The 17,573-nt window shown below is 34.1% G+C and overlaps 1 protein-coding gene across 1 annotated transcript in view; it reads right to left on the reverse strand.

Annotated features, from left to right (window-relative positions):
- EPC2 (enhancer of polycomb homolog 2) overlaps positions 1–17,573 on the reverse strand; it is a 114,528-nt gene that overhangs the window by 15,857 nt on the left and 81,098 nt on the right. The window contains exons 4-8 of the mRNA XM_069472902.1: positions 15,059–15,265; positions 8,718–8,866; positions 7,852–7,984; positions 5,184–5,375; positions 623–712 (exon numbers count right to left, since the gene is read on the reverse strand). Coding sequence (XP_069329003.1) covers positions 623–712; positions 5,184–5,375; positions 7,852–7,984; positions 8,718–8,866; positions 15,059–15,265 — 771 coding nt within the window. The remainder of the gene's footprint in view (positions 1–622; positions 713–5,183; positions 5,376–7,851; positions 7,985–8,717; positions 8,867–15,058; positions 15,266–17,573) is intronic.

The following is a 17,573-nucleotide window of genomic DNA, read 5'->3' on the forward strand; positions in this document are numbered from 1 at the left end:
CATTATACTACAAGACAAATGGTCTCCACAAGCCACATAAGAAAGCCAAAGCCATCCTTGTAGTGCTACAGTTGTTATACCTTATCTGAAAACCTGAGCATCGCAGAGCAATACAATGCTGCACCAAAACTTGACTTAATAGCACAAAGCAAGTTCTAATTGTGCCAAAAAGTTATGAATACACTTATTAGGCAAAATTATTACTTTGTTTGACACTTACTGGGTATATATGCACAGGATAGGCCTGCATAACAATAAATCTCAATAAACACTCGGCAGCCATTAAAGGTTCCAGAGCCAATTTAGAGATTCTGGGTTTACCTAATTCTAGCAATGACACATACACTGAGTAATTTTCATGACTGCTGAGGCTATAATTAAAGCCCAAAGTGAAACAAGATTTCTTAAATATGAGGCATTATCAATTTCCAAGTAGAAGACTCTGATATTCTTTGAAAGGACTCAGTACCTTTCAGTATCTTTTACCAGTATTCACATAAAGGATGTTAAATAAAAAGTGTTGATGCACTTCCCATTTTTAGATCAAGACTAAGTCACTTTGACATGAGTTATCTGTTAATTCCAGTTCACAAAATACAAAAAAAAAAAAAAAAGCTCTTACAGCATAATACTGGCATCCTGCCCGCCTTCTGAAAGCACAGGGACCATCAGGATCATTTTCTTCTTCGGGTTCTGATACTGGGGATGGTACCTAGACAAAATAGGCATTCCATTTAGGAGTTATCAAAAGCCAACAGATCAATGTTTGTAATGATCTAAAATTTAAATCTGATCACAAACAGTAAATCACTCCTATATTACATACAGCAAGGCAGTGAATTCCCCAAAACATTTATGACCAGTAAAAATTTTCTATGGTTCAAAATCATTGTTTTTAATGAATTAGTTCTTGCAGGTAAGCACACATGGTATTGCTTAATTGCTTCTGAACATGAAGTGCTACTGACTTAAAAAAGAATACATTTGATATATCCCATGATATTTTGTAAATAATGTATGTGGGCCATAAATATTTATTCATGACAGCTACATCTCACCTACAGGTAGGTGTGTTTTTATCCAATAACTTTTTCTCTCTGTAATAAAGCCAAAAACTAGGAAGTAAATAGGCTTATAAATAGCCAAAAACAAAAACAAACAAACAAAAAAAACCCAAAAAGATTTCATAAAGACCACAGATTTTACTTAAAGGGAAGTCTTTTATCTCTACAGGCCCCATTTTTAAAAAATCACTTTTTAAACTTAGCAGATCAGAGCAGAAAATTAGAAGAGGAAAGAAGACTTGTTAAAGGTAAGCAGATTGGTTGCTGAAATAAGCGATAAGCCCACAACCCTACAGCAAAAGAATAAAGATTTTCAAAACATATTAAAAAGCATTCTGCCCAGGCCATGTGATATCAGGCCAAAATATCCCTATGTAGTCTGAGTAAATCTCTAGGGTAGTACTGATCCATTATAGGACATTTTACAAATGTCATAAAAACAGATTCAATGATACATAAACAACCTCTGACATGGCAGGGAAATAATAGGTTTTACATAAATATCCACCAATCATGGTTAAAATAAAAAAAAAAGTTTTGGTACTTAAGTTTCAGTTGTCTCGCACTTTCGCTTTGTAGTACATCTCTTTTTTTCTGACAAACGCTGGCTCAACCATATTTACTTGCAAATTTTTGAACCTCACAAATCCCTCTCTTCCTATTTTGAGAGGAAAAATGTTTTCTCCACATTATTTCCAAACTGTGGTAATTACCACTGGGTAGGCTCATCCAGGGGAGAAAGGCATTTGTTTGAGGTTCCAATATACCTCCACCAACCCTAAGGGGGGAGACATAGAAACAGTGAGCTGGGGCTGATTCTTCTTCCTGGGGAACCAAGCCCCAAACCTGAAATTTGAAAGGAAATCCCAAATGTGAAATTTTACACTTTGGTTCCTTTGCAAATCATGTACCTCTTCTAAGATACATAAAGAAGTATCATAAAGTCTCAGAAATTCTTTGCATAAAGTATGTTACCCCTTCCTTCCGACTACCATTCCCCAAGGGTAGGTTCAGGGGACAAAGTCAGTCTGAGACATAGGAAGAGAGAGCTGATGTTAGGAGAATCAGAAGCATGATCAAGAAGAGGCAGGGGTTTTAGCTCTGCTATACTGCCAGTTGGGTTAAGTCTGGTTAAAATGTTCATTCTCTTAAGACTACCTATTCCCTCATTCCTCATTTATTGGACAAAGAAAAAGCATATGATTACTTTAATGATCTTGTTTGCAATAAAATCCTGATTTTAGAAGAGCTACATTCTCAATAGTTGCCTCACTGAATGATGCCCAACTACAGGTAAATACTTACTCTTTAGCTACATGAGGATATCATAAAATTAATGAGGGTTGTCTAAAATTTTCAAAATGCAATTTTCATGTGGCGATGGGGACTGGGGACTTTATGAATAAACAAGAATTTAGAGCAGAATTGAAGAACACTTAATGCACAAGGAACATATGACTAGTGATGTCGTGTGAGCTCTACTTTCAGATTGGATGGACTGATTCATTAGCTATGGATTTCATTAAATATGAAATGTCCGATTTTGAATCAAAAGTGCAGATTATAACTTAAACAAGAATCCATACAATTAGTCAAAGTATGGGCCTAAACTATCAACACAGTTTTGTCATCTTAACAGCAGCTTGTTTATGCCACCAGCAGCGAAGAAGCCTGGAGAGTAAGTGGTGATGAAATAGCAAAAGTCGTTTTCTACAGCTTGTTGAGAATTGAATATTTTTCCTTGCAAGAAGGGGTCCAAAGCCTGGAAGAAGTGGTAGTCAGTTAGAGCAAGGTCTGGTGAATACAGTGGATGACAGAGTTTCCAAGTCTAGCTTCTGTAGTTTGAACAGTGTTGTTTATGCGACACGTGGTCGAGCATTGTCTTGCGAGAGGATTGGCCTGTCTCGATATTGACAAATCTTGGCTGCTTAATCATCAACATCCTCATTTTGTCCAATTGGTTGCAGTAGACATCTGCTATAACTGATTGACCAGGTTTCATGAAGCTGTAGTGGATAATATCAGCGCTGCACCACCAAACACACCATTAGCTTTTTTGAAGAATATACGGTTTTGAACTGTGTTTCGGCACTTCATCTTTATCCAGCCATTGTGCCAAATGCTTGCAACTGTCAAAAAGAATCCATTTTTTATCACATGTAACAACATAGTGTAGAAATGGTTCACCGTTATGTTGTGATAGCAAAGCAAGACAAGCTTCAAGACGATTTCTCTGCTGACACTCATATAATTCATGCTGAACCCATCTATCCAGCTTCTTTTCCTTGCCAGCTTGTTTCAAATGGTCCAATACTGTTGGAATAGTAACGTCAAACCTTGCTGCTAATTCATGTGTAGGTTGTCATGGATTCACTTCCACTACAGCTTTCAGATCATCATTATCCACCTTGGTCTCAGGTCGCTCACATGGCTCATTTTCAAGATTAAAATTACCAAAATGGAACTTCTAAAACCATAGACGTATTGTGCATTCATTAGCCACATCCTTCCCAAACACTTCGTTGATATTTCGAGCTGTCTGGGCTGCATTGGTTCCACGATGAAACTCATATTTGAAAATAAGACGAATTTTTGACTTATCCATGGTTTCACAAAAATTGTTCTAAAAAAAAATTTGAAAGATAATCACAAGCCAAAACATGTGTTTGGAAGACTGAGGATGGAACTTCACAATAAAAATAAATCAAGAAGTGTCAAAATGAAATGTCAGAGATATCAATTATCAAACTTACTACTTCAGGAAATCGGACATTTCATATTTAATAACCTAACAGCAATAGGGATAAGTTTCTTACAGGCCACATATTCTTAAAAAAGGCTGGGAATGTACAGCAAAACTTTCTAGGGTCTCATTAGTATCACAAATATAAGGCTATTCTACATGTATTTATCTAACCATGTCATTTTCTTAACATTTTTAATAATTTCCCAGTATGCATAATGCAGATAGAGGCCATTGGCCATCTGGCTACTACTACAGGCATCATTCCTTTCACCTCCACCCCTTCTGTGTTCTATGCTCCAGCAACACTAGCAGTTTCCTCTAATACCACTGTACCTACAGCCCTTCCCTACACTTCCTATCTGCAAAACTACTATTTTTTAGGACACTATATTCCTCATTCCTTCAAATGGTCATATGATGAATGTCCCTTGGCTATTCAAAGCCCTGCCTCAAGCTAACTAGATGACAAAAGTAAAATATGGTTTTATTAAGTGTTTCTCAAGAGCATATGAAATTAAAGATATCTTTGCATATTTAATACCACGCATATAAATGCCAAAATATTTTCTGGGTTAGAAAAAGTAAATCAGTGAAAAAAAGAGTAAAAATAATATAATCTAGCTAAAGTGGACACAGTTTATGCAAACTCTAGATTTTAAACGATTACAGCAATAAAGGGCTTTATAAACAGTCTTGCTTCCAAAGATATCTGTGATACTGGTTTTTAAAAGAAAATTTTCTTCAAAGCAAGTAAGTCAAAATAGTTAAAATAAGGTAAAGCTGTTAGCAGGTCCAAGGTCTTTGTTATAGTATTCCCTTTAAATTTCCTATCCCATACAGAAAAAAAGAGTATTGCTAGACCAGGTGCTAAAGAGTACTATTTGCTGAAATAACTGATCTTTTAATATATAAAGTAAAAAGTCTTAATATTCACCAAAGAATTACTTTCAGAAGTTAAAACCTGAATTAGCTAAATCTTATTTAGACTCAATAAGCAAATTAATGTTGGCAAATATTTATAATTATATTAACTCTCTTAAAATGTTGATAATCTTTAGATACGAATTAGTAATTCCATTTCTAAAACTCTATTTTAAATACAGGGGGAAAGAATCTATGCTTATCTTTATAAAAGGGAAAAACTGAAAACCATCAAAATGTTACACAATAGAATAAATTCTATCCAACTGATGAAAAATAATAGAGAGTAAATACCATTTCAGTGGCTACACAAATAACGTAGAAAATGTTTATGCTATAACGATAGCAGAACAAAACAAGACTAAAACTCTAAGATGTCAATTATGTTTTAAAAATATAAAAATATAAAAGACTAGAAGGAAATGTCTTTAAAATAGTTTTAAAACAAGCACCTGTGGAAATTCATCTTCATCTGAGCTGTGAAAGTCATATTGCTTAATGTCACTCTTATTGATCACAGGCAATGTCTCAGGAGTGGGTTGCTGAGATGTTATCAAAGCCTCTGCTTTAGGCTTCTTTGGGTACTTCTTCTTTTGACGAACCACATCAGAAGCCTCTTCTTTCAAAGACAAATGATGAGGGTGCTGTTTACATGACGATTTTTCCCCCAAAAGGAAGAAATAAAAATCATTTTAGAAATCATGAAAAACTATACTGCTCTTTGAAAAACACACATTTTTACCCAGGAGATGATTTTATTTATTATTTTAAATATGCAAAAATTATTCTGTGATCATAAATTGAAACATGTTTTACTTTCTAAAAGTTATGATGAAAAATAATTATGGTATTTATATTTTCTTTTTATATTGTTAATACTTAAAACTAAGATGTCAGTGATTTTTATATTGTTCTAATAGTATGCAATCTAGCATTTAAGGTATTTAAATTCAACTATTTAAATCCTCTGTATTAATGATGAAAATTAATAACCATTTTAAAAATAATTTTAATTGGATCATGAATTCATTTCTATATTCACTTATTTCCAATTTTTAAAAATGTCTGTTCTGTGGGTAGTAATTTTTTGAGAAAAATAAGGTCATTAACTGAAAAAAACAAAAAACAAACAAACAAAAAAAAACACTTCACTTTTTAGAATGTATAATTACTTCCTCAACTGAACAATAATCAAACTGTTCTCAAGTACCTCAGGGTTTTATGGGGTTTTTGAGAGGCCATCTGGCAAAGGGACTGAGTGAAGGCGTAGGTTTCCAGCCCCCACTTCTCCTCGGCAGAGCAGCTCTGTTTATTTTAACATACTGACATGCCTTTTAATAAAAAAGGATCTACCACTTTGAAAAGTTAGAAATGACTGTTCCAAGCACCAAGGTACAAACTATAAAAGTGTAAAAATACTTAAGAAGTTATATATTCCCACATGTAGCCCAGATGTTAAAACTACTTTAGGGTCAAAAACAGTACACAAACTGAAAATGCTGGTTGAATGGCAAATTATGTTTAGTGAGATATAAACTGTTTCATACAATGGGGATAACTATTACAACAAAAGGAAAAACCTCAACTTCTTAGAAACTCCCTGTATTTTAAGGTGGGATGTGTGACAAAGGAAATATAGTTAACTATGTGTAACACAGTAGGACAACAATGGATGCAACCATATCTGTTAAAATTAGTATTTAAACAGGCTGAGTACTTCTTCTCAGAAGAGAGCTAAAATAAGAATCAATATATAATAAAGGCTGATTCTGTCAGCAATTATGGGTCAAGATTTTTAGATTTTAATGCCTAACAATCACATACTTAGGAAAAGCACTGATTAATATGAAATGGATTTTTAAAAATAACTTACAAAATGACATTTGCACTGATTAACTTTTTTTGTTTATAGAGGCAAGTATGATTTAAAGAGAATCAGCTAGGTGGGCTAGATGCCTGTGATTAATAAGAAAGAATTTCGGTGTTTGAATTGACATGAGCTGAATAAAGGAGAAGTCATCCTGCTTCACATTCTTTCTTGACCTTTAAGAATGAACCCATGAAAATGAGGACTGGGTACATTTTTAAAAGATGAATTTTCCACAAATACCCTAAGTCACTTTTTAAATCTTGCTACAGACAGTAACATTCTACTATCTAGATGCTTCAGTCAATACCTCAATTTTTTTTAGACAAGGTTTCGCTCTGTTGCCCAGGCCGGAGTGCAGTGGCAAGATAATAGTTTGCTGCAACCTCCAACTCCTAGGCTCAAGTGATTCTCCCACCCCAGCCTCCTGAGGAGCTAGTACTACAGGCACACACCACCATGCCTTGCTTTTTAAAAATGTTTTGTAGAGACAAGGTCTCTCCATTTTGTCCAGACTGGTCTTGAGCTTCTGGCCTCAAGCGATCCTCCCACCTTAGCCTCCCAAAGTGCTGGGACTACAGATATATACCACTGCAGCCAACTGAAACCTGTTTCGTATTTAAATCTATGCTCCTTAAAATTAAAGGTTTTATTAGCTTTTATATATCTCATTTAAATACTGAATCAATATAATTTCTTAGTCCAAGACACTAAAACAATCACTGAGTCTTGCTCTTATATTAGGAAGAAATTGTGATTTAGAAATTAAAGGACTTTCTCTACGTAGATAACAACTGATAAATGCTGGTTCTGGCAACGATGATGACAAGAATAACTTTCAATAGTCTCAATGAGGAAAGCTTTCGTTTAAGATGTTGATGCTTGCCACTACAATGCAGGGTTTGCTAAGGCTAGTTAGCAATAATAACGAGACTTTTATTACCCATATTCTCTAGAGAAGCAGAGAGCACACTGGAAATCAAAGGACTGTTAGATCTGGACTCAAACCTTGAATCTGCCACTTACGAGTTATGATCTAGAATCACACAGAGATAAAACCTACCTAAAGTGTTGTTATGAGGATTAATGGGTCAATGTGTATATAAAAACTCCTAGCAAAACGTTTGGCAAATGGTAAGAACTAAACTCATATTCATTACTTTTTTCCTTCATCAAACTATATTAAGACATGCAGAAATCAATAGTTATCTAATCAATATTACCATACATGCTTCTCTCCAAGGGATATTCACCTTAGTTTTACATTCTTGGACTTTATGATGATTTCCATTATGAAGAGTTGCTGGAGTGGCATATAAGTCTTTTTCTGATCTATTGATTTTCACTTCATTAAGGATTTCACCGCCATAGTCTCCCAAATGATACCTTAAAAAGGTAACAAAATATAAGAACACGTTGCATAGTTTAACAATAAAGAAAATAAATGATAGCTCAATTAATTAGAAGACAATCAAACAGAGCTAGTAATCAAATTATTTTCAAAAGAAAATTTAGAGGAATAAATAAACATGTTTTGACTTAAAAAAAACCCAAAACAAACCAAAAAACTGAAAAAAATACCTAAGATCATAGAAAACAAATTTCTTATATATTTTATATTATCAAGCACTGGGAAATGTTGTTTATAATGTTACTTCAGAAATCACACAAAACTTTGTTAGTTTTAGTTTAGTCCATTTAATTATGCAGGAAGATACCATTACATTGAACACATTTCCAAAAAGAGGTGCAACAAAAAATAAAATCAATTAAACATTCATTTCCCTCAGATCTTATTTAATAGAAACTTTAATACAGAGAGCTGAACAAAATGATTTCTAGGTTCTTTTCTAAATAAAATTCAATGATTCGGCCAAAAGAAAAAAAATTAAGTGCATTAGAGGAACTATACTATACACAAACCTCCCCTAAAATTTACAACACAAATTGGTAACTTAATTTGATTTCTTAAAAAAAATCTTGTAAAAATGTAAATTCTGTTAAAGAATCAATATCAACCATCATAAAGCTTAGAACCTCACCCCCCCAATCTTTTGGTTACATTTTACCCATTATTTGGCTAAAGCTGCCACTTGTTATTTAATAGTAGCAATGTTACCTTTTTTCCACAACTTCCAAGGTTAAGTGCAATAATTCTCGTTTTGTTTTCTCTCTTCTCTTAATCATTTCCAAAATTGTTATGGCTCTACTAAACTCTCGTCTCAGTTTCAACATCTTTTCATACGAAGCTTCATCATTCTTACGATTCTATTAAAAATAATATCAATTTTAGAAGAATAAACAATTAACCCAATTATCCACATTTCCAGCTTTGTGGAACAAAATATTATCAAGACCCAAATTTAACCCACAAAAGCAAAATGTTAAAAAATGTTGAAAAAAATCATCTAAACAGCAACTACATAAGAGAACCTATCTATTTAACTCTGAAAACAAAAGTATGAGCAAATACCTCTCAATAAATATTCACCAAAAAAATGTTCTTGGCTGCTGAAAAGATGGAATGGCATAGAAGAGATAACTTCAATGTAAACAAATTTAAAAAATGTCTGCCTGAAACAAAACCTAGTATATTAGAAAATGTAGTCTATTCATATCGTGGTAAGGTATTTTCCAATGACAGAGAGAAACTGTTCTATTCAGACCAACGTACCTAAAAATAGCCAAAATAAGTCTCTATCCATCCATCTAGCTCTGGGGGCTTGAAGGTTCAATACATGAATAATGACATGCAAAGCTTCACTTAGGAAACTCAGACAGAAAACCAAAAGTAGCACGTCAAGCATTTCAAAAGAGGGGGGTTTATCATGTCTCAATGTAATAACACCTCACTGCAGAGAGAATAAGATTTAGCAAAAATTCTGAATTTCACAATATTGTTAATTAATCCTTTAATTACAAAGTAAAAGCCCTGTTATATAACTAGAGAAGGCTCAGCATCTATTTGCATATAAAATTATTATTAATACAAGCTAGTTTGTTAAATCAAACATCCTGTTACTTAATAGGGACAAACTATTCATTTAAAAACAGACCACTACCAACCCTAAATCTATATAATCAGACTGAATTGTACTTAAGCAATCATTCCATCCTTGAGTTGAAAATTCAATGACATTGGAATGCTAGAGGTTTCATATTAGAGGATTAAAAAAGAAAATAACAATTGAGAAAATTTCAGTTATGTTTTTTCTTTTGTGTAGTTTCTTGCATTTGAAAAATAACCATCATCTATTAAAAATAACCTAAACTTAATCCCATTGTGGTACTGCATACAGAATATTAAAAAACTCTAAGTCAGTAAGTCATCCTTTCATCTAATAAAAAAATTTACCTTTTTTTCTTTCAGTACCATGTGACAAAAGGCAAAATAAAATCTAAAGCATAGTTTTAAGCTATTTTTTTTTTTTTTGGTAAACATGCAGCAATAATATCTTCCAATTAAAAAAAATTAACTTTATCAATAGCAAATATTAAATGCCTACTCACACAAGGTATTGCACATATCTCCTATCCTCAAAAGGCTTAAAATCTAGTAAGAATGACAGACATACAGAATCAAAAGACATAAAAATACAAAGTTACATTCCAGCTGGCAGCTGAATAATATTCAAAGGTGTTCCAGAATCTTCACAGTGCCCCCCTTCTTCAGTAAGTATTGCTCTTGGACTCTGTGCTTCTGCTCTGTCTCATTCATTTCCTGCACTCTTGGCCTAAATAACTACCCTTCCTAACTTTCCTTTCCCCAGTCCTGTCTTTTCTATTCTTTTTTTTTTTAAACTTTTCATTTTGAAATAATTTCAGGCTTATGAAAGTTGCAAAAATAGTATAAAGAACTCTCACATATAATATCTTCATCCAGAGTCCCTAATGGTTAATATTTCATATTTGCTTTCTCTCTTTGAATGTATATACATCTACATGTATGCATATAAACACATACATAATAAGCAGTATTTTTCAAAATTTTCAAGAAAAGTTGAAGACATGATGCCCTTTATCTCCAAACACTTTTAATATTAATATATATTTTCTAAAAATAATATTATATAACCACAGTACAATTATCAAAATCTGGAAATTAACATTAATATAATCCCATTATCTAATTTATTTATATAAAGAAACTATTCATATTTCACCAATTGCCCCACTTATATCCTTTGTGGCAATAAATGTAGTTACTGCTATAAAGGACATCAGTGAAACAGTAATATTTATTATTAAAATTTATCAATAATAATTTTTTTTCCAGGTCTAGGCTCTGACTCAGGATTAACAACTGCATTTAGTTGTCATGTCTCTTTAATCTCCTATAATTTAGAATAGTTCCTCTTTCTGTGGTGATCATGACCTTAACATTTTTGAGGAGCAGAGACCATTTATTTTTATAGAATGTTCCTCAATTTGGGTTTCATTACTGTTCTTCTATGATTAAATTCAAATTATGTATTTTGGGTACAACTACCACAGAAGTGATATTGTGTCCCTCTCATATTATATCAGGAGTTAATGATACTATTTGTCCCATTACTGCTGATAATAACTTTGATTAAGATGGTGTCTGCCAGTTTTCTCTAGTCAAATACTATTTTTCCTTTTTAATTAACAAGTATGTTGTAGGACTATATAAGTAGTATTTTGTTTCTTACCAAATTCTCCCCCATTAGTTTAGTACCCATGGATCCTAACTTTTATCTGAAACAATTATTATTATGGTGGTTGCCAAATTGTGATCTTCTAACTCTACCACCTTGCCAACATTTGTAAGTTTGGAAATCTACTGTAAGGAAGTGTTCCATTCTCTTTTATCTATCTATCTATCTATCTATCATCTATTTATGCACCCATCCATCCATATCACTATGGACTCATGGGTTATTCTATGGGTTATAGTCTATTACTCTCATTATCTATTTTGATATTCAAACTTTCCCAGCTCTAATCAGTAGAGTCCCACTTAAAGTTGGCTCCTGTGTACTTTTGACATGGCTTTGATATTCTTCAATCACATTCTTATTTTCTGGTATAGCAAAAGGTTTGTTCCAAGCTTATCTTTATATTTTCCCAGCCCCAGACCTGGAACCAATCATTTTCCTAAGGAGCCCTGCTTCCTTTTAATGGAAAACAGTGTTTAAAATCAAGATCTACATGCTAGGCATGCCTATTGTTACTCGGTGTCATTGCTTCTAGAGCGTCTCGGTGAATAAAGCTAGGAAATAAGTATATAATTATATGTATGTACATACACACAGATTTATACCTATTTCTAGCTATATCTACATTAAAAACCATAGATTCATACTGACATCTTTTCTATTCTAAGAAGGCCCTATTCCATGCATTCAAATCCACTTGTCCCCTTTACCTTGTCTCACAACTGTTTCTGCTTGAGGCCAACTCCTTTCTTCCTATTACAGTTATATATTACAGTTCTGTACTTACTTCCAAATCTCTAGGGAAGTGGTTCTCAAACTCCTGTACTTTAAAATAAATGGAAGATCTTTTTATAACCAAGGATGATTCACAGGTGACTACTATACAGCAGAATTCAGAACCATTACCCTGAGAATTCCCTCTCTTAATTGTCTATCTTACTTCTTTGGGCCACACAGAGGGAGGAGAGAAGGCACAGACACTAAGAGTTTTATCGGCCGGGCGCGGTGGCTCACGCCTGTAATCCTAGCACTCTGGGAGGCCGAGGTGGGTGGATCGTTTGAGCTCAGGAGTTTGAGACCAGCCTGAGCAAGAGCGAGACCCCATCTTTACTAAAAATAGAAAGAAATTATATGGACAGCTAAAAATATATATATAAAAAAAAAAAAATTAGCCGGGCATGGTGGTGCATGCCTGTAGTCCCAGCTACTCGGGAGGCTGAGACAGGAGGATCGCTTGAGCTCAGGAGTTTGAGGTTGCTGTGAGCTAGGCTGACGCCACGGCACTCACTCTAGCCTGGGCAACAGAGTGAGACTCTGTCTCAAAAAAAAAAAAAAAAGAGTTTTATCTATGTGGTTAAACATAATAAATGTATATACTAATTCAGGATTTCCCAGTGCATGCATTTAGACATGTTGGTGCCTTAAGACTATCTCATTTAAGAATGTCTTAAAGTACTTATGTACTCCCAAATTAAATATTAGTTTAGTGAATTAAAATTAAATTCTAGACTTTCAAACAAATATTTGAGAAGTTCTTTAAGCTTTGCATCAGCTAGACAAGTGTTTTTAAGTTTGTGGAAACAGAAAAGGAAACACAGAACCTTTGTCAGCTGTATTTGTCTTCGCATACTCCAATGCTTCCCCACCTCCTGAACAGCTAGGGGGTATTCATTATTTGTTGAGTGCTTTCCCATCTTTCTCATTTCAAAACACATAACATTTCTAACTAGCAACAGTGTGCACGACAGGGAATAGTCTTTGGTCCTATGACTGAAAACAATAGAAATAAAAAGTTAAGATCATTAGAAGAGAAAATGTACCTATCTGCAATAGAAGATGAAAAATAACTAACAAGGGAAAGGACAGGAATCAGAGTGTCAGGAAAAACTATTATTAGTGGTCAGACAATGGTGAAGTACCTAAACACAAAAACCAGTTACTAGCAATTCTCAATATATGGTGGCTACAAAAAAAAGGAAGAATAAAACAAAAAAATTTTTTTTTGAGATGGAGTCTTGCTCTGTCACCCAGGCTAAAGTGCGGTGGCATGATAATAGCTCATTGCAGCCTCAATCTCCTGGGCTCAAGGGATCCTTCTGCCTCAGGCTCTTGATGTTTTAACATTCAGAAAGTCTGTCCATAAATACTGCTAATCTTAAAGTATCCCATACTTATTCTCTAAAGAAGTCCAATAGTACTTTTCCTTCAAAGATGTTGTTAATGGTCTATGTTTTGCAATATATCTGAATTAATTATAGTCATGCATTGCTTAATAACAGGGATACTTTCTGAGAAATGTGTCGTTAGGTGATTTCCTTGTTGCACACGTGTCAGAGCGTACGAACATAAACCTAGATGGTATAGCCTATTGCTCCTAGGCTACAAACCTGTACAGCATGTTACTGTACTGAATACTGTAGGCAACTGCAACACAATGTTAAGTATTTGTATATCTAAACGTAAGAAAAGTACAGTAAAAATATGGTATTATTATCTTATGGGACCACTGTTGTATATGCAGCCCATTATCGACCAAAAAGTTGATACATGGCGCATGACTGTGTATTGCTTTTAAAATGCAACTGGCAGTTTATGTTTTTCAATGGCTCAGATAAATCTCTCTTTCCTCCCTTCTAGTAGTTCACATTTATAAAGTTTTACTGCATTTACAAACTTATCTTATTTTAGTCTTAGAATCCAAGCAAAGTGCTAAATCTTCATATTTTATTGTAGATTTCCTTAGCTAAGAACTAGAATGATAAATTGAAACTCAGCCCGGGTTAGGAAATGTCATCTATACTTAAGAAATCCATCCTCTGATGATTAAGAAAATCACATACAGAGAGTTACAGAAATTCTGGTTATTAACGATTAGAAAGTTTCTCCTAAAATATACTATCTTTGGCAGCTGTTATGCTTCACAGCTGTTATATTAGCAGCTGACAAGGACAAGCTTTCAATGTTAGGAGAAACAAGAATGCACAGAAAATGCTTTGCCTACAATTATAATTGCTCAAGGTTTTTACATTTATATGTTCCTGATACTTTGCAATGATAGAGAATGTTACCGTGTGGTGTTTACTGTTATGAGAAATGGAAGGCAATAATACCCCTCTGAAATATGCCTTCCTTTATACCGTAACACTCCATAGCATGAGATCTTGTTTCTCTTACTTAAAATTCTGCCTAATGCTGCTTCTGAAAGCCAGATGAGGATAAGTTCAACAATCTGCAATCTGACACAACTGACAACTCAGAAAAGGAGAAAAGATTCCACTGTTTCTTTTGACTGTTGACAGAAAATGAACCTTTCCTTACTTCCCACGACCCCGTAGTAGCTAGAGGTAGCAAGGTCCATTTTTACTTGCAAGAACTAGAATATGGTTTCAAAGGAACTGTAAGCTCTTAAGTGACCAACAAGAAAAAGTATTATTATTTCAAATTCTCAGCCTCCCAAACACAGGAGATTCGTGATAGAATATAGTTTACTGAAGAACTCAAAACTTCCGAGATGCGTTAAGTACACAAAATTCCTCATATCACTTCAACTGCAAGCCTAAAACAGTATCATCAGTAGATTTAGAAAGGGCATGGGTAGTAGATAAACACTGTAAACAACTGGCCAACAGAAGCTACTGAAAAGGAAGATCTCTAACAAAAAGCTCATCAATGTCACTAACTCCCATTATGTTCAAGTTATTCAAAATTATTCAAGTTATTAGAAAAAACTATTGGTCTTAAATACTAAGCTACATTCACTTAAATCTAATTTGCACATTACCTTTCGAGTTTGCATTTTCTCTGTTCTCCTCCGAAAGGCAACATAAGGGTCGTTGTTGGTAGAACCATCTCTTTTCTCTTGTTTTATCTGAGGAATAAGAGATGGTCCCCTGCAGTTTTTACGTTTTCTCACCCAGTAGTCATATACAGCTTTAATAAGGTAATCATCTTCGTTTAGCAGCAGTTTTGCTTCTTGAAGTGTTACAAGCTAAATGAAAAATACAAAATGTCATTGACTACAACGTCTGAAGAAGACAAAAGATTATAGCTACAGGGAAAAAAATGTGACCACTTCTAACACTTATGATTGGATATTACAATGGCAGGTGAAGACAAAATTCAATTCAATCTCACAAAGGACTCATTAATTAGATTTATCAAAAAATTGATATTGAGTTCCACCACTTAAAATATTTAAGAAGGCTAGATAAACAATACTTGGGAAGACTATAATAAATTTATGCTTCAGGGAAGATACCCACAATACCCACAGTCCTTCAAAATTCTGATATTCTATGATTCTGCACATGTGAATATTGACCAGTTTTCAAGTCTACTAGTTTCTGTTTGTTTTTAAATAGAAACTAAAAGATAGAGAAGGTTTCTCTTTACCTGCCTCTAAAATAAAAGATGAATATTTTCTACTATATTGCAACTTACTATAATATGCCTCTTTTGGAACTGATAAAGAACAAATTTATCATGTTTCCAGAAGTTTCGACATTATGCAATTTTGAATTCTTTGTACCAATGACATATAAAAGCAATCTCTTTAGCCAAGGGGTTGAGTACTAGACAATCCTTGTTCTTAACACTCATTCTACTAATGACATTGTCATGTCTGGGACTGTGGCCCTAAGATGGTCCCTTAGGAGCCCTGACATTGGTATCTTAGGGACCTACTTCTCCTTTATCAATGCAACCAGTATAATGCTGACATAGCTCAAACTAAGATTTATAAAAATTTGCTTGGTCACATCTGGTGCCGTGACCCTTGAATAGATGAGATAAGCCAATCAGCTTTAGTAGTATGGAATGGGCATTGCACATATCCATTTACAGTGAACTTTAGAAAAACATTATGTCATTTTAGCGCTGGAAAGCCTGGTGAAGTGAATCTATCCTGATCTTTTTACTTGTACCACTTTAGAGATGAAAACTCATTTTCATAACAAGTACAGATAGTTCCCAAGAAAGGTTTCCCTAGAACTTGGAAATAAAGGAAAACTTTTTCTCACCGAAATTATAAGACCAACATACACACTGATGTGTGTGTTGTGTAAAGTCTATTGAAGAAGGCATAACTCACCAAATAAATTTTTCATGATTTGACTTCTTGTATTGGCATAACTTCATGGACTGCAAGTGCCACGACGATGATTTCTATAGTCAGTTTCTTACTATAATTTGGCTGCCTACTTAGTTTGACCACAGGAAGAGAATACACTGACAATGTCAACTCAAGTATTCTAGTCCATGTGACAACTACATTTAGTGCAGTAAAATGATAAGTGGTCATTCTTTGGTTACCCAATCTCTCAGTAGAGGCAGCTCAAATGCACCTGAGAGGCTAACTTGGTCTTTAAACTGGAGGGCCAGAGCCTAGAATATGAGACCAAACCAAAAGAACCAATATTTCCAAACATTAGCTTTAAATGGATACCTTCCTACTGTTAGCTAAAGTTCTCCAGAATAGTGATGTAGACCCCCAGAGTCTATAAGGACAGAGGTAGAATAAAAATTAAGCTTTCTATATCTAAAAAAATTCTACCTCATCCTGACAGCATTACAGCATCACTGGCAGCGCTTATGTGTTCTGGAGGCCAAGGGAAACAATGCTGTGATATGTTACATGTACTTCAGCTGTTTGGCCATTATGCTTCTGATAAAATTTTTTTTGTAATCATCGCTAATTAAATCAAGAACTTAACCTTAAAGTGGGGAAGAGGGTAAAAGCTCTTTCCACCAGTCAGCAGAATAGTACTTAATACTATCAAGTTAACACTGCTTCCTATGCTCCTGCATGATGTGTGTCAGGAGATTAAAACACCCGCTCATGCCTTTAACATAAAAAAAAAAAAAAAAAAAAAAACACCCGCTCAGATTTTCTTCTCTGGCGCTTCTTGCTCCAGCTTGCAAAGTCTTTTTGCCTTGCTGTTAAGTACCCTCTTTATGTCACAGGTAATAAGAACTCAATATACAGTTTACAGTTAAACATTGCAATATTTCTTTCCAGTATTAACTGTGGTGTTTATATTGCTATACAGCAACTTCCTATTTATGAAATAATCTTGGTTTTAATTGTTCTGTAAAAATTATCTTTAGCTATTCTAAGGCAACTAGTATCACTGCATTTCTATTATGGTGATGGCATCAACTTGACTGGGCAAGAACTATTTATAGATAGTCACAAATTATGTCACATGATTAAAAATCCACAAAATCAGAACCCTACTATTTTTATATAGTACAGAAAAAGTTCTGTCATTTAGCATGTATATCATCTACTAGAAAGC

Source organism: Eulemur rufifrons, chromosome 1 (assembly GCF_041146395.1).
Source record: "Eulemur rufifrons isolate Redbay chromosome 1, OSU_ERuf_1, whole genome shotgun sequence".
NCBI lineage: Eukaryota > Metazoa > Chordata > Mammalia > Primates > Lemuridae > Eulemur > Eulemur rufifrons.